Source organism: Paramormyrops kingsleyae, chromosome 5 (assembly GCF_048594095.1).
Source record: "Paramormyrops kingsleyae isolate MSU_618 chromosome 5, PKINGS_0.4, whole genome shotgun sequence".
Lineage (NCBI taxonomy): Eukaryota > Metazoa > Chordata > Actinopteri > Osteoglossiformes > Mormyridae > Paramormyrops > Paramormyrops kingsleyae.
The window spans coordinates 3,988,183-4,014,055 of NC_132801.1; the positions used below are offsets into that span (position 1 = coordinate 3,988,183).

The 25,873-nt window shown below is 51.4% G+C and overlaps 1 protein-coding gene across 4 annotated transcripts in view; it reads left to right on the forward strand.

Annotated features, from left to right (window-relative positions):
• The window catches only part of kif19 (kinesin family member 19), a 42,064-nt gene that overhangs the window by 11,176 nt on the left and 5,015 nt on the right, over positions 1-25,873 (forward strand). For 2 of the 4 annotated variants that reach the window (XM_023816924.2, XM_023816926.2), the window contains exons 3-16: positions 6,456-6,566; positions 7,166-7,253; positions 8,525-8,661; positions 10,469-10,594; positions 10,736-10,930; positions 12,467-12,613; positions 12,721-12,843; positions 13,403-13,559; positions 13,884-14,049; positions 15,031-15,229; positions 15,688-15,958; positions 16,202-16,323; positions 22,331-22,494; positions 22,660-22,750. In XM_023816924.2, the coding sequence (XP_023672692.1) occupies positions 6,456-6,566; positions 7,166-7,253; positions 8,525-8,661; positions 10,469-10,594; positions 10,736-10,930; positions 12,467-12,613; positions 12,721-12,843; positions 13,403-13,559; positions 13,884-14,049; positions 15,031-15,229; positions 15,688-15,958; positions 16,202-16,323; positions 22,331-22,494; positions 22,660-22,750 (2,097 nt within the window). Of the gene's footprint in view, positions 1-6,455; positions 6,567-7,165; positions 7,254-8,373; positions 8,440-8,524; positions 8,662-10,468; positions 10,595-10,735; positions 10,931-12,466; positions 12,614-12,720; positions 12,844-13,402; positions 13,560-13,883; positions 14,050-15,030; positions 15,230-15,687; positions 15,959-16,201; positions 16,324-22,330; positions 22,495-22,659; positions 22,751-25,873 lie in introns of those variants that run through there. The other 2 variants (XM_023816925.2, XM_023816927.2) reach the window with 2 other exon arrangements.

Sequence of the window (25,873 nt, forward strand, 5' to 3'; positions counted from 1 at the left end):
ACCTGAGCTCGGGGAGAAAAGGTGATCATTCTTGGGAGGCTTTGACAGAAGTTTCTGGAAAACATTGCAGTCTGAGTTGGTCTGCCTTTCTATTTTTTTTTCTTGATGAGTACTGAGGATAGCAAGCCTGTTTTCAGCTGTGCCCCCCACCTGGGTGAATATAACGCCCCCTCCCCCCCAGTCCAAAGTGGCACCGGGTAATCAGGCACAGCACAAGGCTCTCGCATGTGCATAGAGTCATATAAGATGGAGGTTTAATATCTCAGTGAGGGTCACACTTTCTGCAGAGCTGCAGAGTATCCACGTCCCCTAGCTGTTCAACACGGATGGGACGGCCTTCCACACGCCCCCAGCCTCTGTACCACACGCCCCCAGCCTCTGTACCACACGCCCCCAGCCTCTGTACCACACGCCCCCAGCCTCTGTACCACACGAAGCCCAGCCTCTGTACCACACGCCTCCAGCCTCTGTACCACACGCCCCCAGCCTCTGTACCACACGCCCCCAGCCTCTGTACCACACGCCCCCAGCCTCTGTATCACACGCCCCCAGCCTCTGTACCACACGCCCCCAGCCTCTGTACCACACGCCCCCAGCCTCTGTACCACACGCCCCCAGCCTCTGTACCACACGCCTCCAGCCTCTGTACCACACGCCCCCAGCCTCTGTACAAACAAACCTCCATCTCCTCCATCTCCTTCTGCAGTTTGTGCCCCTCAGGCTGCCCTTCCCTGTTTCCCTGACGGTTTTGTGTACTCGATCGTACCTCCCCATCACTGGAACAGCACTCTCTGCTGCGTAGTTTAGCTTTGACCGGGATAAGAGCAGAAAGCACCGCGGCTGTTCGGGACACACAGTCGTCTTCCTCCTCGGATAATCCTGGCCTGAGCTCTGATTGGCTGTTGGCGCAGACTCACTCGGTGATGGTATGGATGCTTTGAAGGGCAAGTCTATGGGAATCTAGGAGCTGCTTCTCCTTCGGGGACACAGACCAGACCATGGACCCGGTCAGATCCCAGGCAGTGTGTGTGTGCAGGTCAATATTATGACATGTTGGGGGGCGCGTGGCTCAGTGGGTTAGGACTCTGTGCCTGTGATCAGAAGGTCACCAGTTTAAACCTCAGGATTAGCAAAGTGACGTCACCATCGGGCTCCTGAGCGAGGCCCTTACACCCCCCCCCCCCCCCCCCCCAAGCGAGGCCCTTACACCCCCCCGAGCGAGGCCCTTACCCCCCACGAGCGAGGCCCTTACCCCCCACGAGCGAGGCCCTTACCCCCCCCGAGCGAGGCCCTTACCCCCCTGAGCGAGGCCCTTACCCCCCCCCCCAAGCGAGGCCCTTACACCCCCACGAGCGAGGCCCGTACACCCCCCCCCCCAAGCGAGGCCCTTACACCCCCCCGAGCGAGGCCCTTACCCCCCACGAGCGAGGCCCTTACCCCCCACGAGCGAGGCCCTTACCCCCCCCGAGCGAGGCCTTTACCCCCCCCCCCAAGCGAGGCCCTTACACCCCCCCGAGCGAGGCCCTTACCCCCCACGAGCGAGGCCCTTACCCCCCACGAGCGAGGCCCTTACCCCCCCCGAGCGAGGCCCTTACCCCCCTGAGCGAGGCCCTTACCCCCCCCCCCCAAGCGAGGCCCTTACACCCCCACGAGCGAGGCCCTTACACCCCCCCCCCCCAAGCGAGGCCCTTACACCCCCCCGAGCGAGGCCCTTACCCCCCACGAGCGAGGCCCTTACCCCCCCCGAGCGAGGCCTTTACCCCCCCCCCCCAAGCGAGGCCCTTACACCCCCCCGAGCGAGGCCTTACCCCCCCCGAGCGAGGCCCTTACCCCCCCCGAGCGAGGCCCTTACCACCCCTGAGCGAGGCCCTTACACCCCCCCGAGCGAGGCCCTTACCCCCCCCGAGCGAGGCCCTTACACCCCCACGAGCGAGGCCCTTACACCCCCACGAGCGAGGCCCTTACCCCCCCTGAGCGAGGTCCTTTGCCCCCAGTTGCCCCAGGGACCGGCCAAATTAGGTAAAAACATGATCTCTGCTGTTGCTTTATGGAGGACTGAATTATGTAACAAGACTAAACCCCCAGCCACCCCTTCAAACCCCCCCCCCGAGGATCCAGCACATTAACAGTTATCCTGACAGCTTTTGGCTTTTGGTTGTGGGGCCTCGCGTGCATGCCAGCTGGGGGGGTTGGGAGGCCCCCCACATGAAAGTTTAATGTGCGATCTCAGACGGCGCAGCTGGTAAGTGTGGGGGGGGCGTCCCGCTAACCTGGGAACCCGCGCCAAACGCCGCCGGCTGCCATCGCCGAGGGGAAGTTCGCTTTCGGCACCTGCCGTCTCTGGCCGTGTGACCAGTTACCTGAACCGTCTGGGGCCCGTGAATTAATCAGAAGGCCCCCCCATTCCATGAGTGGCACCTTTGCCGTTCGGGAATCCAAATCCCAACCCAGTTTGCTCAGCATGACAGCGAAATGTCCGAAAATGATGTTTCATAATGACACATTTCTCATGGTCATATGGCACCAGTGGGGAGGGTACTGTATCTCGGGCTGGGGGGGGGTTCGATTTACAGATGGTCCAGTAGAGCAGTATTTCCCAATCCAGTCACTGGGGACCCACTGGCAATCCATGTTTTTGCTCCCTCCCAGCTCCTGGTAGTGGCAGGGAGCTGGGAGGGAGCAGAAACGTGGGGACGTCTGTGGGTCCCTGAGGACCGGGGTGGGAAACACTGCAGTAGAGGGCGCAGTGAGTCTGAATCTCTGTCTGAGTCTCTGTCTGAGTCTCTGTCTGAGTCTCTGTCTGAGTCTCTGTCTGAGAAGGAGCAACATTCCATTTTCTCATGACCTTAGCTGGGTCCGTGCCTCTGTCTGTGTGGGAGGAGGTGAAGCCTGTGCTGCATGCAGAAAGGGCATTTTTGGGGGTGGGCCTGCTGTTTGCCATGGGAGGGGGTGTCAGCCGATGGCCCCGGCTCTGTGTGAGTGGCAGCGGCTGTGCCCCACCCTGACACCTATGCACAGTGCCGCCCGGTGGTTTGGCAGCGGGTTCCAGTCAGAGACAGACCCAAAGAGCCATCTGACGGGCTGCACTTCTGGGCGCATGCGCCAGCCGTCGCTCTGACCTGTCTGTGGTATGTCCTGTCATGTCCTCCTCCATGCTTTGTTTTCCTTTAATTCCTGAAAAGGGAGTGTATGAAATGAACGGCCGGGGGTCCGTCGGGTCAGGCTGTGAAAGACTGGTGTGTTATGCCAGCAATCACTCCTACAGAAGAGCCTGATAGTGATGCTGAGCACCCAGACTGAGGAGAGTGAACTGTCTGAGGATTATGGGTACGTGGGGGGGGGGACAGCTATTTCACATGAAGAGTGAGGACTCAGCTGGCTGAAGCAGTATCTCTGCTGTGTCTGTCGGTCGTTGTCTGTGTGTGTCTGTCCGCGTGTCCTTGTTTGGGTGTGTCTGTCCGCGTGTCCTTGTTTGGGTGTGTCTGTCCGCGTGCCCTTGTTTGGGTGTGTCTGTCCGCGTGTCCTTGTTTGTGTGTGTCTGTCCGCGTGTCCTTGTTTGGGTGTGTCTGTCCGCGTGTCCTTGTTTGGGTGTATCTGTCCGCGTGTCCTTGCTTTGGTGTGTCTGTCCGCGTGTCCTTGTTTGTGTGTGTCTGTCCGCGTGTCCTTGTTTGTGTGTGTCTGTCCGCGTGTCCTTGTTTGGGTGTGTCTGTCCGCGTGTCCTTGTTTGGGTGTGTCTGTCCGCGTGCCCTTGTTTGGGTGTGTCTGTCCGCGTGCCCTTGTTTGGGTGTGTCTGTCCGCGTGCCCTTGTTTGGGTGTGTCTGTCCGCGTGCCCTTGTTTGGGTGTGTCTGTCCGCGTGTCCTTGTTTGGGTGTGTCTGTCCGCGTGCCCTTGTTTGGGTGTGTCTGTCCGCGTGTCCTTGTTTGTGTGTGTCTGTCCGCGTGTCCTTGTTTGGGTGTGTCTGTCCGCGTGTCCTTGTTTGTGTGTGTCTGTCCGCGTGCCCTTGTTTGTGTGTGTCTGTCCGCGTGCCCTTGTTTGTGTGTGTCTGTCCGCGTGCCCTTGTTTGGGTGTGTCTGTCCGCGTGTCCTTGTTTGTGTGTGTCTGTCCGCGTGCCCTTGTTTGTGTGTGTCTGTCCGCGTGCCCTTGTTTGTGTGTGTCTGTCAGCGTGTCCTTGTTTGTGTGTGTCTGTCCGCGTGTCCTTGTTTGTGTGTGTCTGTCCGCGTGTCCTTGTTTGTGTGTGTCTGTCAGTGTGTCCTTGTTTGTGTGTGTCTGTCCGCGTGTCCTTGTTTGTGTGTGTCTGTCAGCGTGTCCTTGTTTGTGTGTGTCTGCCTCCGGTCATGACCGGCTGTGACCCCCACACCTCGCTTCCTCAGGCACATTGGTTGCAGCTGACAGGATTTCCTGTCTGGATGCCAGCGTCATGCTTGGAGGAGCCCACAGAAACTTGACTGGGACTCCTGACCTTTGGCGTGACCTTTGACTGGGTCTCCTGACCTTTGACTGGGTCTCCTGACCTTTGGCGTGACCCCGGATGTATGCGAAACCGCAGAGTTGGCCCTCTCGCTCCTGTAGCTGCCCCCCCCTCCCCCACATTCACAGGTTGCTGAAGCAGACACCTGCTCCTCTTTCCTTCCGTGTCGAGTCTCATCCTCCATCTGGAACCAAGACTCCTGACACCTGTGTCTGTGGTGACCAGCTGCTGTGCGGTGCTGTGTTTCAATTGGATGTTTGCCCATATAACTTTGTACCTCTGGGATTTGAACGCGCTTCCTGGTGCTGTTCCTGCTCCTTATCCTCTGCTGTTCTCGCTGCGGAGCTCGAACGCCCCCTGCTCCGGGTTCTGCTGGGGCTCAGCTGTTTCTGCTGTCGTCCCCCTCCCCATAAGCAGGTTGTAAGATTTATATTATTTTAAAGAGGAGCGATTCAGTCACTCAATCTCCAGGCATTAACTGTTCAGTTGCCAGGTAATGAGTCCTGGGGTGGGGGGCGGGGGGGGGGGATATGAAGTTTGACTTAGATAAACACACCCCTGTGATAAGGCTGCCACTAACGACTGTTTTTCTATGGATTGATCTATCGACTATTTTACCGATTGGTTGATTCATCTAAGCGATTAATTTTCCTCCAGAAAATCAAGTAGATCGTCTAATTTAAGTTAATTTTATTTTGACAGCAGCAAACTGTATGCTATTGCAGGGCTTTGTAGATATTGGACGCAGACTTTTCAGCTCTATTATTATTTCCGTCCACAATTCCATAAGCAAATTAGTAGTATGCCTAAAATATTAATGAGATGTGTATTGCGACGCCCAAAACTTAATAATCTATATAAATTCGGCGTATCCTTGTGCTTATTAAGTTCGGTTAGCGGAGCGCGCCGCATGCGACTGTTTTGGTAAATCATGGAAGCGATAAGCAGTGAAGTCAAGAAAAGGACAACAGAGCAACCACGTCTGTCAAAAGAGGAAATATTGTGGATAAACAAAGTAAAAAGATGTTGGTGGTGTGGCGCTAATTTGTTGATTAAAGTCCGACACTTTTTACAAATACATATATAGTTTTCTTTTTTTTATCTCAGTTTGTGAATTATTTTCTTTTATTTTTTGTCCATTTTCGTTTCAGTCTTGGTTTACGATAATAACGCTGGTCCCAACAACCCTAATGCGCATGAACACACCCCGGCACCGTCAGTCCACGCAGCATGAAACCCAGATTTTAGCCTAAACATTTTCTCAAACACTTATTCAAAGGAGATTCTAAGGTAGCAGGCAGACAACTTTGGCTTTAATAATGACTGTATTTAGCAGCTACAAGGACAAGACATATTAAAGCTGTCTGTGTTCATAGTAATTTAATAAAAATGAATAAACAAAACTTATGGTGGTTTTGCTTGTTCTGATAATACTGGAGGTTTTATAAAAGAACTTAAAGGAGGACATTGATTTTGAATTATAACAGGAGAAAAGCTTGTAAATGTCAGGGTTTTTTTCTGTGTCCTCTTGTGATAACTTTCAGTTAATATGGTAAATGAGCGGTGGCAGCAGACGCTGATCTGTGATCAGCTGCTTTGACTCACATCGTTACACATGGAAACCTTGGGGGGTGCAGTGGGCGGGGCCCGGTGGAGGAGGGCGAGACTCAGGCTCACGTGGGGCGGAGACAGTGTCTGATATGTGATTAATAAACCCACCTGTGGCAGTGCCACCCCCTCATGTTACAGTAATTCCTTTAATCGTTTCATTTGTTTAAAGGTGACATTTGCCATGTGTTCCAGGCTGCCTGTCTGTGTAAGACATTGAGTTAAACGTGGAGAACAGCACGCAATTAAGGTTACATGGGGAGGTTCTCTGTGAGCGTTTATGGCCTCGCGGGCCTTTGTTAACGCCGTGTTCAGGGGTGTGCTCTGCTCGCAGCGGTTGGCCCTCCTGTTTCACATTTTATCTGCACGTGCTGTCCAGATGGTGGTTCTGATGGACCCGATGGAGGACCCTGATGATGTTCTCCGTGCCAACCGGTCCCGGGAGAAGACGTACATGTTCGACGTGGCGTTTGACTACGCTGCCACGCAGGTGAGCAGTCCATAGGGGCCAGGCCACGCCCTCTTGTGCATAAGCCCCACCCAAAACCACACCAGCCCCGCCCACCTTGCCAAACATGCTGTGATAGACTCTGGTTTCTGCAAAAACAGGATGGTCTGCTTGTAATATCAGTGTGGCGTCAAGCCCGAGACACTGGTGGTTTTGATAGTTTTCATACTTTGATAGTTTCTGGTTCCATTCTGTGCTTGTGCATTTTTATGTGGCATCATGATTTTTTCATTGCAACTTATGTATAATTATATTTAATTTAATCTATGAATGCTTAACACTTTTTGACCCAGGAGGTTGTATATGTTTGTGTTTATATTACATGGCAGGTAATTAGATTATGCGTTTTTAATATTGACACTGGAGACATTGACGTTGCATTAAAACTACCGTGATTTTACCGGTGTCAGCATTCCTGTTATTTGTCGCCTTAGCTGTGAAAAAGACCTCCAGTCCCTAAATCTCTGTCTGAGAATATATGCAGGCAGATTCACCAGCAATTTTAGTTTGCTGGTAGGACCTTAAACACCATGCCCTCTGGTGGCCCAGCTAGGTATTGAATCCCTTCCTCTGGTTCACAGGAGCAGGTGTATCGGGCCACCACAAAGGGCCTGATTGAAGGGCTCATCTCGGGGTACAACGCCACCGTGTTTGCCTACGGACCCACAGGTACCCCCGCCCCCGTCCCTTTCCCCCCCCTCCCCTAACGTGATAATTAACTGTGGTAGATGTGAGTGCCAGTGTGATCAGTGTGTCCTTCTGGCTAGGTGCGTCGCCGCTCACCAACGCCGTCATAACAAGATCCTAACTTAATTTTTTCAATAAGTCTACACTTGTGAATCCAGCAGAATATTTGCCTGTAATATTGACCCTGATTACTTAATTAATGTTGGCGTTTAACTGGAGCCCGTCTGCTGGCAACTGATCCTGCAGCCTTACATTGACCTTTTATTACCTGAGCAGGTGTCTAAATCCAACACGATGTGTTTGTGATTTCGGTTTTATGATCCTTTTTTCGCTCGTTGCGATTGTGATGATAATGAGACACATCCTAATTTAAGAGGATAAGTTAAACTGTTTGCTGAGGGTAGATAGGGTGCGATTGGATCATTTAGGATCCTCCATATGGAGGGGGCGGGGCCACAAAATCTGGGATAAGATTGTATGTTTCTAAATCCGTCTTAATCGGCTTAAAGCCCTAGATTCTAGGCGCCTTCAGACAGATTGCTGAGCTAGAAATCCTGTTGGGTCTCACACACCGTTACTGTACCTAAACAGAACCAGACTGCTGCTTCATACTGACCAATGAATGGAGTTTCATGTAATCAGAACCGCTCCAGGCCTATTTTGGCCCGTTTGTCCTTCACGCCTGACAGTTTTAGGAATCAGTGGGGGTGGAGGATGGGGGGAAGGCATCATGACTTTATACACTCAATTCAGAAGCCTAGTCGTCATTAAATATGCGAACAAATACCAACACTGGCTCTGTTAAAACAAATCAGTGACCTTCATTACTCAGCACCATCCCCCCCGCAATTAATTGGCAAGGCTGGCATTGCACATGTTCTGCATTTGGCACCTTTGCATAATCTGTATGTTGGCCCCCGTAGGTAGACAGAATAACAGACTGTGTGAGTTAGATACTGTACATGCATTAACACATAAGGTAAGCAAGATGCAGCATTTTCCCCCCCAGGTGCCGATACCAAACTGTGCCTATGTTCAGTGCGGCTCGTCTTCACCTCCGTCAGATAGTGGCACTCTCTCTCTCCCTGTCTCACGGCAGAATAGAATAGTGACACTTTAACCATCCCCATGGGGAACTGCTCTCCGTGAGACACACAGACACACACAGGTGAGAGCGAGCTTGGGGTCATAGCACAGGGTCAGTCCCCTCCCCCGCCAGCTGAGACCTGAGATGGGGGTGTGTGTGTGTTCAGGGTGTGGAAAGACCTACACCATGCTGGGAACAGACGCGGAACCAGGCATATACGTTCGCACCCTCAATGACCTCTTCCACGCCATCGAGGAGACCAGCGACGACATGGAGTACCGCGTTTCCATGTCGTATCTCGAGGTGAGTCATACATTTCATATATGCCATAGCGGGAGGTGAACACTAGGGGGTGTCATGTCTATGTGTCTCCATGTCATGCATTGAAGAGAGCAGTAGGGGGTGCTGTTTTAGGCCTGGCCTTCAGGAAGCTTTAGTATCAGTGGGGTTTGGGTTGTCCTCTTCGAACTGTAGCCCTTCGTTTTCACTTGGTAATGTGACAACTGTAGCACATGTGACAGGGGCTTTAAGGAGCCTTTGGTGGCACCCCCCCCCCCCTGCAGAGTGCTTATGTGGACTTGCCTGCCGTTTACACTGGCAGCAAAGTTTATGTGTTTGGGCAAACAGACTTAGCACTCAACCACAATGGCTGCCCCCCCCCCCCAGGAATGAAGTGTTGATCTTTCATATAAGTTACCGGGGCTGGGGGGTGATGGCCTTTTACCAAAGTTACTCGAAGCCCCCATTCTCTTTAAATAATGGATCTGAGCATCTGACACCTGCAGCACAGAATCTAATGCTGTTTATTGGGACTGTTTTAAAGGCATTTTGCGCACCGACTAATCATACAGGTGACAAATTCCGTCCATCCATCTCCCATCTGCATATCTTGGTCAAGGTACAAGGGAATTCATATTTTAGGACACTATCGGTTGTGCTTAAAAGCACAAAGGGTTAATCGTAAGGGCCAATTCGAGGTGTATTGAGGGAGTAGGAGAGAGTGAGGATGAGGAGGAGAGGGGGAGAGAGAGAGACAGAGAGGGCAGATAGAGAGAGAAAGACAGACAGAGAGAGAGAGAGAGATACAGAGAGAAAGATGGAGAGAGACAGAGAGAGATGGACAGAGAGACAGACCGAGACAGACAGACAGGGAGAGAGATAGACAGAGAGAGAGACAGGGAGAGAGAGAGATAGAGACAGTGAGAGAGACAGAAACAGCCAGAGAGAGGGAGAAAGAGACAGAGAGAGAGAGAGAGAGCGGTGATTGACAGAGCCATTTTACATTTGTTTAATACGACCAGAGAGGAAATAAAGAAAACTATGTACACACCGTTAAAGGCGTAACGGAGCCCGGGGGGGCGGAACAGGGCTGGGTCACGGTCCGGCCGAATCGCAGGCATTCCCGGGGTCACCCCATCCTCAGGCAGCCTGGTGACAGCGTTGCCGTGGAGGTCATGGGTTTGCATCCCGCGTGGCCGTAAACGCAGGCGTGTCGTCAAAGAGCAGGAATCCGGGGTCAGGGGCGTTCCCAGCAGGCTGTGCTCTGCCCCACCCCCGCCTCCATAGGTCTGTTCGGTGATTTCCCGGCCCGCATGGAGTCAGCTGGCGTTTTTATTGCCCTGCCCTTAAATCTGCTCTTTCAGGTCAGCCTTCAACACACACGCAGACACACACGCAGACACACACGCAGACAGCCCTCTCCACTCTGCCCCTGTCCCACCGGCAATCTTCTCTCCTCCGGCCTCCTGGCACCTCCCCCATAAGCTGGTGAGAAGATCTTATTCCTTCCACAGCATCCGAACAGTTTGTTCGAAGTGTAGACAAGTCAGAACCACCTTGCCGCTTGTCTTTCTTGGATCCCCAGCACTGCAGCGGGACAAAAGCTCTGTCCCAGCCTCTCTGCTGTACATACAGGATCCAACATTCAGATGTTCCGGAGATCACGAAGAAGGTGCCTGACATGGTGATACAAGTGGTTATGAGGGCAGATATTGCTCTCCAAGCGCAGTGGATATCTTAAATAGGGGTTTATGAGAGGAAATTTCTCAATCAATTGAACCTCTTGCTCTTAGCCCTAGATCTCAATTTTTACTCGTTGCTCTACCTTCAGATCTACAATGAGATGATCCGGGACCTTCTAAACCCTTCCTCGGGTATCCTTGAGCTGCGCGAAGACTCGAAAGGCGAGATACAGGTTGCAGGCATCACCGAGGTGTCCACCATCAATGCCCAGGAGGTAGGGACACTTCTCCACCGCTGTCCAACTTCAGGGCGCCATCTCTCGCATAGGAGGAGTCCCTACATGAGTAGGCCAAGGCGTCGTGGTGAATAAGGTGTGGTGTTGGTGCATTTTTCTCTTCCTCTGTCGGTCTGCCAGATCATGGAGTTGCTGATGAAGGGGAATAAGCAGCGGACACAGGAACCCACGGCGGCCAATCAGACGTCGTCACGCTCGCACGCTGTGCTGCAGGTGGCCGTGCGGCAGCAGAGCCGCTGCCGGGATCTTCTGCAGGAGGTTCGCTTTGGGCGCCTCTTCATGATCGACCTGGCTGGCTCCGAGCGAGCCTCACAGGTATGCCTTCTGTGTCTATATGTGTCTGTCTGCCTGCCCATCTGCCTGCCTGTCTGTCAGTCTGTCTGTCTGTCTATCTGCCTGCCTGTCTGTCTGTCTGTCTACCTGCTTGTCTGTCTGTCTGCCTGCCTGTCTGTCTGTCTGTCTATCTGCCTGTCTGTCTGTCTATCTGCCTGTCGATCTGTCTGCCTGCCTGCCTGCTTGTCTATCTGCCTGTCTGCCTATCAGTCTGCTAGCCTACCTGCCTGTCTGTCTGTCTGTCTATCTGTCTGCCTGTCTGTCTGCCTGCTTGTCTGTCTGCCTGCCTGTCTGTCTGCCTGCCTGCCTGTCTGTCTGATACTCAGTGGCAAGGATTTACCTGTATTTATACAGTCTTGATACATAATGTCTGTCACACGACACAGAACTCTCAGACAATCACTCTGCAAGTTATCAGAATGTCGTCGGGTCAGATCCCAGGGTCGGCAGAGACTACACTAATCGTTTTGGATAAAAGCAGCTGCCTAACAAATAGCCGTAAACACATTTAGGTGCCGGACTGGTGACCAGTACGCCATAACTATAATCATGGCTTCACTCGATCCATCCCTTCCTCCCGGGGTCTGCAGCCCTGAGGAAGACGATGGCATTAAATTATGGCTGTTATCAAAACTGTGCTGTAGAAGTACTTTGTGGTCCACTTGTATTTGGAAGCTGCTATTCCCATCTGGAAAAGCTGATCAGGACTCAGTTTAGTAGGCATATGGAACGCCCTCAGATGGGGTCTCCGATGTCCGTCAGTCTCGCGGAGTGCGCGTGTGCAGGCGTGCCTGGGGTATCAAACCCGAAAGTCCAGGGTCGTGAGGCAGCAGGGCTGACGTAGGCATGCACAGATCTGCAGGATCCTTTGCAGATTATTCGGCACGAGAGGCTCCATCAAGAGCCGCAGAGCAGCTGGGCTCGTTCTCCTCGACGCGGCGCAAAATCCCCATCCAGAGGGGACATTAACCCCCCCGGAGCCCAGCCTGTTTACTGCAGGATTTATCGTAATGCACAGTAAGGCATTTGTAATGAGCCTTATGGCGTGTTTATGTACACAGGACTGTGTCTCAGTTTGAGGTGACATGCAGCATGGGAAATGCGTATCATTTATTTGAAGGGAAAGTACTTGTCTTATTATGGGAATTGTTTAAAAAATAATCAGATGGCTTAGGGTGTATCTCCACATTTGCTTTAAAACTGAATTCCTTTCCTGTCACTCACTTCAGGGATATAGATGTTTGTCTGTGCTTCAGAAGAGTGTTAAACTCTGTTTGACATGTTTTCTTCCTTCCGAGGATGACTAATGACCCTTTGCTAGTGATCGCGAGCTGTGGGGGAGTGGAGTTACAAGGGCGCCATCTGCTGGCCCTTGGGTGGTATTGTGGTACCTGTTGGCTCACTCTTGAACTTGGGGGGTTGAAATGCCTTTGTGTAGGGTTTTTTGCACAAAGTAGACAGATGAGGACCCCCGGTGAAAGGGCAGAGGGCTCTCACTCTCGTATCGCGTCCCCGCAGACGCAGAACCGAGGACAAAGGTTGAAAGAAGGGGCTCACATCAACCGCTCCCTCCTGGCCCTGGGCAACTGCATCAACGCCCTCAGCGAGAGGCACGGCAACAAGTACGTCAACTACAGGGACAGCAAGCTGACGCGTCTGCTGAAGGTACAGCCTACAGCACATCCCAAAATTACACGCTCTGCCGCTGTCGTCACGGATGGAGTTGCCGTGTGCACCGGGTCATGAACCCATCCTGGTTTTTCGACTGGCAGGACTCCCTGGGCGGGAACAGCCGCACCGTCATGATCGCCCACATCAGCCCCGCCTCCATGGCCTTCGAGGAGTCGCGTAACACGCTGGCGTACGCCGACCGCGCCAAGAGCATCCGCACGCGGGTGAGCGCCCGCTGCAGCCCGGTCACCTCTGCTCCCCCCTCACTAGGCCTGCCAGTGGTACATTCCAGTGAGGCTGCGTCTTCGCTAAGTCACACATCTGTCATGTGATGCGGGAAAGCAGGGTTCCTGTAAGGCCTTCTGTTGTTCAAACTGGCAGAGAGTGACATTGGTCCATTCTATAAGACAATATTTTGAATATTTCATCCAACAATTCAATAATCGTTTTAGATAACACATTATAGTCTTTTAAACATAATTTTCATACTTGTATCTGTAATTATTTCCATCTCCTGAGTTTTTTGCCAGGGTATCTGGGTGGCACTTTCGCCTCACGCCCCAGGGTTGCAGGTTTGAAGCCCACCTCTGTTCTGTGTGTGGAGTCGCTTTTCCTCCTGGTTCTCTGGTTTCCTCCTGCGGTGGAGAGACATGCAGCTGGGCAACTTGGCACCTTTTAATTGCCATGCGACAGACGGGCATCCCATCCAGGGACGTGCCCAGTGCTGCCTGGACTAGGCTCCAGGATGAACAGCTCATCCTTTTCTCCTTTTGGGGGTGCCAGGTGAAGAGGAACCTCCTCAACGTGTCATATCACATCGCCCAGTACACCAGCATCATCTCGGACCTGCGCGGCGAGATCCAGCGCCTCAGGACCAAGATCGCAGAGCAGGGCGGCCGTCAGCAGAGTTCTGACCGCACCGACATCCGCAGCGTCCAAGGTGGCCTTCTGACTCCAGACCAAATTAAAAAATGAGCTCCTAACAGTTAAGATTTAGATTAGGTGAAGGAGTGCTGATCCTAAATCAGTTATTACAGGCACAGGATTTCCAGAAACTTCCGTGAAACTTCGGTATGTTTTGTCTTGCGAAGAGAATGTTTATGTAGGTGGGCCATAGTGATAGACCAAACGTCTGAACAAAATGTCAAATATAAAAGCATTTTCAACCCACATGCAAATTAACTCTGTGTATTAATGAGTGCAGTGTTCAGTGCGGTTCCTACAGATGTTCTGTCAGAGTGAGACCCTGTCCCCGCCCCCGTAGCGGAGGTCCAGGCCCACTCCTCACAGGCGGAGATGAACCAGCTCCGGGAGCAGCTTCTGGAAGCTTTCCGGCAGCAGATGGAGATCCGCAGAAGCCTGATGGAGCTGGAGAGCAACAACATGGAGATCCAGATGGACACATCCAAGCACCTCCTCACCATTGCCGAGTGAGTGGCCCTGGGGCAGGTAACCCCCACCCTCATGACCCCCCATCACCGCTCACGACCCCCCATCACTGCTCACGGACCCCCATCACTGCTCACAACCCCCCATCACTGCTCACGGCCCCCCATCACTGCTCACGGCCCCCCATCACTGCTCACAACCCCCCATCACTGCTCACGGCCCCCCATCACTGCTCACGGCCCCCCATCACCGCTCACAACCCCCCATCACCGCTCACGGACCCCCATCACCGCTCACGGACCCCCATCACTGCTCACGGACCCCCATCACTGCTCACGGCCGCCCATCACTGCTCACGGCCCCCCATCACCGCTCACGACCCCCCATCACCGCTCACGGCCCCCCATCACCGTTCACGGCCCCCCATCACTGCTCACGGCCCCCCATCACTGCTCACGGCCGCCCATCACCGCTCACGGCCCCCCATCACCGCTCACGGCCCCCCATCACCGCTCACGGCCCCCCATCACTGCTCACGGCCCCCCATCACTGCTCATGGCCGCCCATCACTGCTTTGCTGCATGTTGCACACAAAAATATACATTAAAATTTATTAGACTGGTGTCATGCAAAATGTTTTGCATTAATAATATATAGCAGAAGCTTTTGTACAAAAGCGACGTACAAGTACAGATCAGATAGAACATTACAGGTTCAGGGCAGTCGAGGAGTCGACCAGGCATCAGTGCAGCCAGACTGAGCTGCCAGTGAATGTACAGGTATGGGTGTAAGCAGGATTGGAGCAGGAGCTACACGACATCCTCCAGCAAAGTGGAAATCTAACATGACGACTTTGACTGTGATTCACTGCTGCCTCACGCTTATAGGCATCTATCCAAACACTTCCTAGGCCTCTTATTCAGTACAGGGTCCTGGTGGGGCCTGGATGGACAGAGAGCCAGACAGAGTATGTTTACTACTGATGTGACAAGCAATCCCCCCCCCCACCCCCCCTGCTTCAGCTGGGAGCAGGAGCGAAGCCGCAGGGCCCGGAAGAGACGGGGGGAGCGCCGCAAGGAGACCCCGGCCAAGGACGACAGCGGGAAGGAGTCCGACTCAGCGGAGTCGCCCTCTGACAGCGGGGAGAGTCAGGAGGTGCTGCTAGCGAGGCAGAAGCTGGTGGCCCTTATGACCGAGCAGAAGAAGATCCGCAAGGAAAAGGTCAGCTCCGGGGGGGTTAGGGGTGGAGGGGCATAGATACCTCATGCAAGGTCTAGGGCAGGCCTGGGCAGTCATTTTCTGTGGGGGGTTCAAATGTAAGATATACTGTGTCAGCGGGGGGCATTTTTAATAATCATTTCTTAATGGTGTTCTATGAAAGGTACAATAATAGACCTATTTTATTTTACTTTTCCTTTTTTTGAATATACATGCAGAAATCTATAGAACCGTACGCTTCCCGTGGGTGAATATTAATATTTGTTATTAATTCAAAGAAGAATTTGTGAGTAAAAATGTGTTCATCTTTATAGACTTGAATATAAAACTTAATGAAAATTAAATTTGAAACTCCCTCCCTCAATGGTGAGAAGAAGTGGTCGTAAGGTAAAAACTCAACAGAACTCAACAAAAACAATGCAGTGTTACAGCTGGCCGCATGAAGTCCTCCCCCGCTGCAGGTGGCGCTGGAGCGCCGCTTCCGGGAGCTGCGGGAGCGTTCACGCCGGCTGGAGGAGCTGCTGCCGCGGCAGGTGAGCTCCGAGGAGCAGCGGGAGGTGCTGGGGCTGCTCTGCAAGGTGCACGAGCTGGAGATTGAGAACGCGGAGATGCAGTCTCACGCCCTGCTGAAAGACAACGTCATCCGGCAGAAGGAGGCTGTGGTACGCCGTTTCGAGCGCCACCGGCAACTGTGCGATGACATCATCCAGCAGCAGCGCCAGTTCATCGACGGTATGTCCCCCCCAAGAACTCCCCTGGGATGTCACTTCTGACTGTAGGTGTGACTGAGCCAGAGGTGGGCTTGATATATCTGGGGCTCCGCTCAAATAGTCACTTTAGGGCCCTCCGCTCCTTTTAGTGTAGCGACTGTCAGTGGCCAACAGGGGGCCCCTAAACCTGAGAGGCCCCACCAAATGCGTGCTGGTAAAGACTGCCTCTAGACTAAGCAAATGCTGCCCCATGTTTGGTTTGCAGACCATAGCCTCCTGGTGCCACCCCACCTCCAAGAGCTCTATGACATCTACATGAGGGAGCTGGACGAGCGAAACCTGGACCGGACCGTGGCTCTGGACAAGGTGTCCCACCACACGCTGAAGGTGGGTCTGTGTCCCACCCGGAGGTACCCATACGGACATATACACCGCTACCTGCAGACAGGCAGATCTACAGGCGGCGATGGTTGTCCTGGCTGATACCTTCTATGCTTTCGGCATCCAGGCTTACTCAAGTGAAGTGGTTTTATTGTCTTACCATCCATATAGAGCTACACAGCGGCATGAAATAACCTTCCCCCAGGAGCGCGGTGTGACAGACACAAGTGACAGGGGGAGGGTTTTCACAGGATTTACAGTGCAGAACACAGAGTGAAACAGGGGTGCTGGACACAAAGACTACATGCATAACTCAAGGGGTTATATACATACATAAGGGGCTATATACATAGCACAAGGGGTTATGTACATACATAAGGGGCTATATACATAACACAAGGCTTTATATACATACATAAGGGGCTATATACATAACACAAGGCTTTATATACATACATAAGGGGCTATATACATAACAAAAGGCTTTATATACATACATAAGGGGCTATATACATAACACAAGGCTTTATATACATACATAAGGGGCTATATACATAACACAAGGCTTTATATACATACATAAGGGACTATATACATAACACAAGGGGCTATATACATAACAAAAGGCTTTATATACATACATAAGGGGCTATATACATAACAAAAGTTTTTATATACATACATAAGGGGCTATATACATAACACAAGGCTTTGCATACATACATAAGGGGCTATATACATAACACAAGGGGCTATATACATAACACAAGGCTTTATATACATACATTAGGGGCTATATACATAACACAAGGGGTTATATACATACATAAGGGGCTATATACACTGCTCAAAAAAATTAAAGGAACACTTTTTAATCAGAGTATAGCATCAAGTCAATTAAACTTCTGTGATATTGATGTGGTCAGTTAAGTAGCAGAGGGGGTTGATAATCGGTTTCAGCTGCTTTGGTGTTAATGAAATTAACAACAGGTGCACTAGAGGGGCAACAATGAGACGACCCCCAAAACAGGAATGGTTTAACAGGTGGAGGCCACTGATATTTTTCCCTCCTCATCTTTTCTGACTGTTTTTTCACTAGTTTTGCATTTGGCTACAGTCAGAGTCACTACTGGTAGCATGAGGTGATACCTGCACCCTACAGAGGTTGCACAGCACAGTCCAACTCCTCCAGGATGGTGCATCAATACATGCCAATTGCCAGAAGGTTTGCTGTGTCTCCCAGAACAGTCTCAAGGGCATGGAGGTGATTCCAGGAGATCAGTTACTCTAGGAGAGCTGGACAGGGCCATAGAAGGTCCTTAACCCATCAGCATGACCGGTATCCTCTCCTTTGTGCAAGGAGGAACAGGATGAGCACTGCCAGAGCCCTAGAAAATGACCTCCAGCAGGCCACTGGTGTGAATGTCTCTGACCAAACAATCAGAAACAGACTTCATGAGGGTGGCTTGAGGGCCCGACGTCCTCTAGTGAACCCTGTGCTCACTGCGCGGCACTGTGGAGCTGGATTGGCATTTGCCGTAGAATACCAGAATTGGCAGGTCCGCCACTGGCACCCTGTGCTTTTCACAGATGAGAGCAGGTTCACCCTGAGAACATGTGACAGATGTGAAAGGGTCTGAAAAGTCGTGGAGAACGTTATGCTGCATGTAACATTGTTCAGCATGACCGGTTTGGTGGTGGGTCAGTGATGGTCTGGGGAGGCATATCCATGGAGGGACACACAGACCTCTACAGGCTAGACAACAGCACCTTGACTGCCATTGGGTATCGGGATGAAATCCATGGACCCATTGTCAGACCCTATGCTGGTGCAGTGGGTCCTGGGTTCCTCCTGGTGCATGACGATGCCCAGCCTCATGTGGCGAGAGTATGCAGGCAGTTCCTGGAGCATGAAGGAATTGATACCATTGACTTGCCCCTATGCTCACCTGACCTAAATCCAATAGAACACCTCTGGGACATTATGTTTCAGTCCATCCCACGCCGCCAGGTTGCACCTCAGACTGTCCAGGAGCTCAGTGATGCCCTGGTCCAGATCTGGGAGGAGATCCCCCAGGACACCATCCGGCGTCTCATTAGGAGGATGCCCCGACATTGTCAGGCATGCATATAAGCACGTGGGGGGCATACAAACTACTGAGTACGATTTTAAGTTGCTGCAATGAAATTTCGGCAAAATGGACTAACCTGCCGCATCATTTTTCCACTTTGATTTTCGGGGTGTCTTTGAATTCAGCCCTTTACAGGTTGATAATTTTCATTTCCATCAAACAATGTGGCATCCTTTCGTTCCTAACACATCACCCAGTCCATATCAGTATAGATATCCAGCAAGATTTTTTTCCCATTGAGATCTGATGTGTTTTCAAAGTGTCCCTTTAATTTTTTTGAGCAGTGTACATAACACAAGGCTTTATATACATAGTAAAATGTATATGTGAACAATAAACACAGCTGCATAAAGGGGTGGATGTAGTGGACCTGAATAAAATGAGCAGTGCCAGCCAGGCGTGAGGGGGGGCCGTTGCAGGATATTGAGTGTCCTGTCAGTGGGTAACAGAGCCATCCCTCCTGATTAATTTATTGAGTTGGCTTGTCTTCTTTTTCATGATGTTGATCCTCCAGCAGCACAGACCTGCCCTCTGTAGTACAGAATATTTATGCTGCCCATCTAGTTCTGCTCTCTAAGTGGATCTATGCCATTTAATTAGTGTCAGAACCACCGCACATAAACACCATGCTAGCTTATGCGCTTGCAAACAGAAAACCCATCCCCTTGACCGGTCTATCACTGACCAGTCCATAGAGAACAACCAGTTTCACGCTCTGTTATGATGTCGGAGCAAGAAGTGTAACCCTAACTTAACATCTTTCAGAGATCCTATTTTAATATTGCAGGTGGTAACGAAACCCTAAAGTGACTTGCTCAGACATCACGAAAGAGCGCGAAACTGGTTGTTCTCTCATCGACTGGTCAGTAATCTTCTTCTTCCAAAGACTGGCGATTATAGGATTCAAAGTGACCAATCAACGAACTGGCGAGCGATCGAGTGCTGTGCAGATGCGAGCGCGAGCGTGTAGAGAGGATGGGTCTTCTGCTCGGGAGGGCATACACATGTGTGGTTTTATGTGCGCGAGTTTTGAGGCTAATCAAACGCCACACACCAGCTACTCGCACGGTCCCACGGGCTCCCGGGAGCGATGGGAGTATCTCACCCACAGCTGATTCACCTTTTCATCTGTGTTGTCATTAAATTCGACAATGGAGGAGCCGTCATTAACATTGTGTGGATGGTGCAAGTTGAAGACAGCCAGTTTGGAGGTGAACAGGATGCTGAGTAGGGTGCCTCACTGCGGATCACTGGAATGGCTAAGTAGGGTGCCTCACTGGGGATCACTGGAATGGCTGAGTAGGGTGCCTCACTGGGGATCACTGGAATGGCTGAGTAGGGTGCCTCACTGGGGATCACTGGAATGGCTGAGTAGGGTGCCTCACTGGGGATCACTGGAATGGCTGAGTAGGGTGCCTCACTGGGGATCACTGGAATGGCTGAGTAGGGTGCCTCACTGGGGATCACTGGAATGGCTTCTGTGTGACTGTCATTTCTGTCACACAAACCCAAAATCTCACAAGCTGTTTCCTTTACACGATATAGGCAAAAGAATGAGGACCTCAGCTAGTCCTGCATCTCTATATGAAACCAAGGGCACTAATATGAAGGTGGTCGGCTCATTGTTCCTGTAATTGGCTCTCCCCTTCTGGGACGGCCTTCCATTAGAGGACCTTCCCTGCCAACAGTTTTTTTCTTCTAGGAACATTTACCAAATGTTATGATTAAGGTATGAAAACGTTCAAAGTGTCCAGTTTTCCTGATGCTCCCATAACGTTATTCCACTACTACTGCTATTAAAAATAACAATGTAGCAACAAATGAAGGTTACAGTAGAGCCATGAGTAATACTGTGGCTTTACTCCTCAGGTCATGGGTTCAAAGCTGGATGGTGTCTTTGATGCATACACACATAGCACTTTCAATAAAAAATATTTTATTATGAAACAATATTTTTCAACATTAATTGCATTAAAAGGATGTTGTCGTGCTGACATTGACAGAACCTTTGTTACAATGTAAAATGTGGAAATAACGTTCCATTAATTTTACAATAAGAATGTTCTCTGCCAACTTTAAGACCTTGAAATAATGTTCTCTATAATAATCTAAAGTTCTAGGAATATTCCCTGGGTTGTGGGTGGGATTTGCTGCCATTCAGATTGGATATTGAGGACTAATGAATGAAAGTTGCATTTGTATAGTGGTTTTTAAGACACCCCCAAGCACTTTACAGAACCAATGGGGAGCCACTTCAACCACCACTGTGTAGCCCCCACCTGGATAATGCAACAGCAGCCATTCTGCACAGTTAGATAAGGTGGTGAAGGCAGGAGAGAATTCACCAGTTATATATAGGGGATGATTAGGAGGTGAGATTTGAAAGGGCCACATTGGGCAATTTTAGCCAGGGCATCAGGGTACCACCGCTACTCTTTCGAAAGATATGACCTCAAAGGGTTAGGACCTTGGGTTTTATGTCTCATCCAAAGGAAATCACCAATCACAGGATTGGTTAACCAGTTAGCCACACGCACACCTCTTCCAGCAGGAACACTACTTTCCTAGGTGGTCTCCCATCCAAGTAGTGGCCAGGCTCAAACCTGCTTAGTTTCTGGAATGGGTGCTAGTAAGTATCCGTGTCTGTGAGCGTGTCTGGCCGACCACGTGCTGGAACGGTGGCATCCTATGATGGTGCCAAGTGGAAAGTCACTGACCTCTTCGTACAACCACTCGCTAATGTTTGTTGCAGGAAATTGCATGGCTACACTGTGTCAGCAGTGTGTTAATTAGCCAATTCCTCTAATTCATTTGGGGGCGTGCACATACTTTTGACCATATAGTGCAGTCTTCAGAGGGTCCTGGTGGTCCTTGACTGCAGTTTCAAAGTGTGATGCTGTTTTCAGTCACTGCATGGGCACTGAAACCCCCCCTCACTGGCGCATCCTGTGAACAGCTTTTGTCCAGTCCCACCCTGGCTCACCAGCCTCCCTAGTGCTGTCCTTACCTGGTCTGCTCTGACACGGAGTCTTTGTACAGTGTAGACTATACAGACAGACAGCAGAGGTACAGAAAATTGAGGTACAGACAGACAACGGAGGTACAGACAGACCGTGGAGATGCAGACAGACAGCAGAGGTACAAACACTCTAGGTACAGACAGAGGAGGCACATACAGAGAGAGGAGGTACATACAGACAGCAGAGATACAGACAGACAGTGGAGGTACAGACAGTCGAGGTACAGATAGACAGTGGAGGTGCAGACAGACAGCAGAGGTACAAACATTGTAGGTACAGACAGAGGAGGCACATACAGACAGAGGAGGTGTAGACAGACAGAGGATGTGCAGACAGACAGCAGAGGTACAAACACTGCAGGTACAGACAGAGGATGTGCAGACAGACAGCAGAGGTACAAACACTGCAGGTACAGACAGAGGATGCACATACAGACAGAGGAGGTGCAGACAGACAGAGGAGGTGCAGACAGACAGCAGAGGTACAAACACTGCAGGTACAGACAGAGGAGGTGCAGACAGACAGAGGAGGTGCAGACAGCAGAGGTACAAACACTGCAGGTACAGACAGAGGAGGTACATACAGACTGAGGAGGTGCAGACAGAGGAGGTGCAGACAGACAGGGGAGGTGCAGACAGACAGAGGAGGTGCATGCATTCACACATCCGCTTTGGTGCCACATAAACCAGGTGGACACACAGGCACCCAAACCATAGACACACTGTACAAACACATTCCTGAATATGTATGAGACACACGCATAAGGTTCCAAGCCGGCGTGTTCTGTATGTGGAAGGCACACATAGGCTTGTAGCCCCCCCAAGCCTAATAACACCCCACCCCGGTACCCTGTTCCTTCAGGAGGGATCCCTGCCCAAGATCACCCTACCTGTTTTGGGGCCCGAACTCCTACAGGACCGGGACTTGCATCAGGAGAGCATCTGCACGTTGGTCTCCGAGAGTGGGCGTGGCCACTCGGGGGGGAGGAGGCGCACCCTCCCTCCCATCTTTCCAGAGCCTGAAGGGTAAGGAAGCCTCCCTCCTTAAAAAACATAACTCCCCTCCCAGCGATGACCTTAATTATCAGGGCCAGGCTCCATCCCAGGATTGCAGCTGCTCGGGGGGCCCGACCTCGACCTCCCCAGGTCATTAATCGGCATGACAGCCCCCCTACCCCTCTTCCTCCACAGTGACAACAACAGGGTGTTCAGGAGCAGCGCTCAGTCCCGGCAGTTGAAGCACTCCACGTTACTGAGCCAGCCCCCCCTCTGCTTGAACGAGGTGAGTCGCTGGGCCCCCGCCCCTGCAGCCACTGGGCCCCCGCCCCTGCAGCCACTGGGCCGCCGCCCTGCACTGGCACCGGGCTCGTGGGTGGGGCTGCACAGGAAGCTGTAAAGTGGCTCCTATGCTCATTCCAGGGCCCGGTGGGGCCTCGCAGATGCAGCCGCCAAAATTGAACCCGACCCTTCTCCCCGCCTGCAGATCATCCCTCAATTATTCATCCCTTCCCATCTCAGGTCTCCCCCGGGGGGGGGAGGGGTTTCCTCCACCATTTTTTCCATCTCCTCCGAGCCATTAAAACCAGCATGAAAACACTGATCTTCACCGGCATCTCTCACAGTGATGGACTGCGTTTGGCCTACAGATCCCTTATTGACCTCAAACCTGCGTGCGGTCACCTTTGCTGAGCCACTGACATCCACACGCAAAGTTTTATGGCTGAAACTCCACCTCTCTACTGGTGGGTGGGTCACCGTTACCGTGGAAGCAGGTGCTGTCGAGGCCGCAACCATCCAGTATTTCCAGTATTTCTACAAATTAAACTGCCATCTCGGGGACTTTTGATACACATCTCAGTTAGCACTTGCAAGTGGTCTACAGCAGTGTTTTCCAGTCTGGGTTCTCGGGGACCTGCAGACAGTCTAGGTTTTGCTCCCTAACCACAGACAGTCCAGGGCCGGTATGCATAAAGCTTCCTAAGAATGGTCATAAGAATGGTTGTACACTTGGACTTAAGAGTTAAAAAAAATCTTAGCCAAAAGTAGGACCTAAGAGCATTGCATAAAGATGCTAAAAGTAACTTTCAGCAAAGTCTAAGCCCAATTCCTAAGTGCTGACGGAGCCAGTATTTAAGTGTCGTGAAATGAGGACTACAAATAAAATCCCGCCCCAAATACTGAGTTCAACCAATAGAGGAGCTGCACGGTGAATATATTAGTGACATTAAACCGTTAATGTAGAGCTTTATACAATATACCTTTCTGTGATCATACCTTTAATTGGTTGTACGAAAATCTACCTAGCACACCACCAATCAATTTCCACTAATAGATGCGCATGTTGTATAAATTATGGGTCAAACGCAAAACTCACTGCAAGACATTGGATTATAAAAGAAAACCAAACTGGACGACAAACAAAACGGTTCTTTTGGCACAGTTGGTGCTTAAATGGAAGGAGGTAGTGCGAGGAAAGTTTGGCCCAGCTGTTACGAGCACGGACAAAAAAGCTTAGGAGGCTATTGCAAGCTCCGTAAATGCTGCGTCACCTCGGACAAGGCGTTCAGCAGAGGAATGTGAAAAAGGTGGTATAATGTTTTATTGACCTCGCGAAAGTTTATAAAGCAAGCATGCAAGCTACAGGTTTGTGTCATTACTTATATTGCTCTTATGACCCTCGCTATAATAGATGATGATGATGATGATAATAATTATTATTATTATTATATTTTTCCAGTTGCCAAAAACGTAGCATCATTATCACCTTCAGTTCAACTGTAGGTGCATTTTTAGATGACGTAAGAGATTGTATCCGGTTCCTAATTAGGTTGGTAACAAAAAGGATGCCCTCATGATCAGCCTGTACCTTTTTATCAATTCATTATTGTCGTACGTCTGCAGGACGTTCTTTCTTCGACGGAAAGTGCGCGGTCTCCGTCTGGGTGCGCGTAGTGCAGCTGCCATCATTCAACTCCTAACTGGCTTAGGGCTCCTCTCCAGCTCTCTTAAATAATTTAGGAGCTGAGACCAAGTCTTAACACTTAAGAATGTTTATGCATGCCACTTATTCTTAAGTCTGGGAGTAGGAGCAAAATCACGTCACTCTTAGAATTGTGACGCATTTATGAGCGAAATTTTACTCTGAGAAGTTTTATGCAGACCGGCCCAGGTTTTTGCTCCCTCCCAGCTCTTGGTAGGACCGGATTGGGAGACACTGGTCTAGGGACATCCTGCAGGCATCTAAAGCCCAGGACACAGCCATGTTGATGAGTCTGCCTGCGTGAGACGCGTGGTTCACACCTCGTAGCAGCGGCAGCTCGGCTAGAGAGTCGGAGTGGCACCTATTTTTCACGAGCGCGGTAAGAGGATCTCAGCCAAAATAGACAGTTTAAAGGCCTGCTGATAGTCATACTGATATCATGCCAACAAAAATACATAACTGACACCTTTTACTATAGTCTAAATATCTAGGCTACATATCACAGACATGGAAAATATAAAAGAGAAAGTGGAGGGTACCTGCATATTATATAGTTGGAGCAGAAACCGCAGTGTAGGCTATGAACCGCAGTGTAGGCTATGAACCGCAGTGTAGGCTATAAACTCCAGTGTAGGCTATGAACCGCAGTGTAGGCTATAAACTCCAGTGTAGGCTATGAACCGCAGTGTAGGCTATGAACCGCAGTGTAGGCTATGAACCGCAGTGTAGGCTATGAACTCCAGTGTAGGCTATGAACCGCAGTGTAGGCTATGAACCGCAGTGTAGGCTATAAACTCCAGTGTAGGCTATAATTATGTTGATAAGTTAACAGAAGATCAGGTGAAGTGCAGTAGTTTTCAGGTGTGCTGTCTCTCTCTCTCTTTGAATGAGGGCAAACAAAAACAATGTGACTGTTTACTTGTTAACTGGCCAACTTTATGGTATTTTCTAAGTTTTGTAAATCAAACCAACTAAACCGCCCCGCACACACCCCACAGCTGCCCCGCACACACCCCACAGCCGCCCCGCACACACCCCACATCCGCCCCGCACACACCCCACATCCGCCCCGCACACACCCCACATCCGCCCCGCACACACCCCACAGCCGCCCCAAACACACCCCACAGCCGCCCCGCACACACCCCACAGCCGCCCCGCACACACCCCACATCCGCCCCAAACACACCCCAAATCCGCCCCAAACACACCCCACATCCGCCCCGCACGCACCCCACATCCGCCCCGCACGCACCCCACATCCGCCCCGCACGCACCCCACATCCGCCCCGCACGCACCCCACAGCCGCCCCAAACACACCCCACAGCCGCCCCGCACACACCCCACAGCCGCCCCGCACACACCCCACAGCCGCCCCGCACACACCCCACAGCCGCCCCAAACACACCCCACAGCCGCCCCAA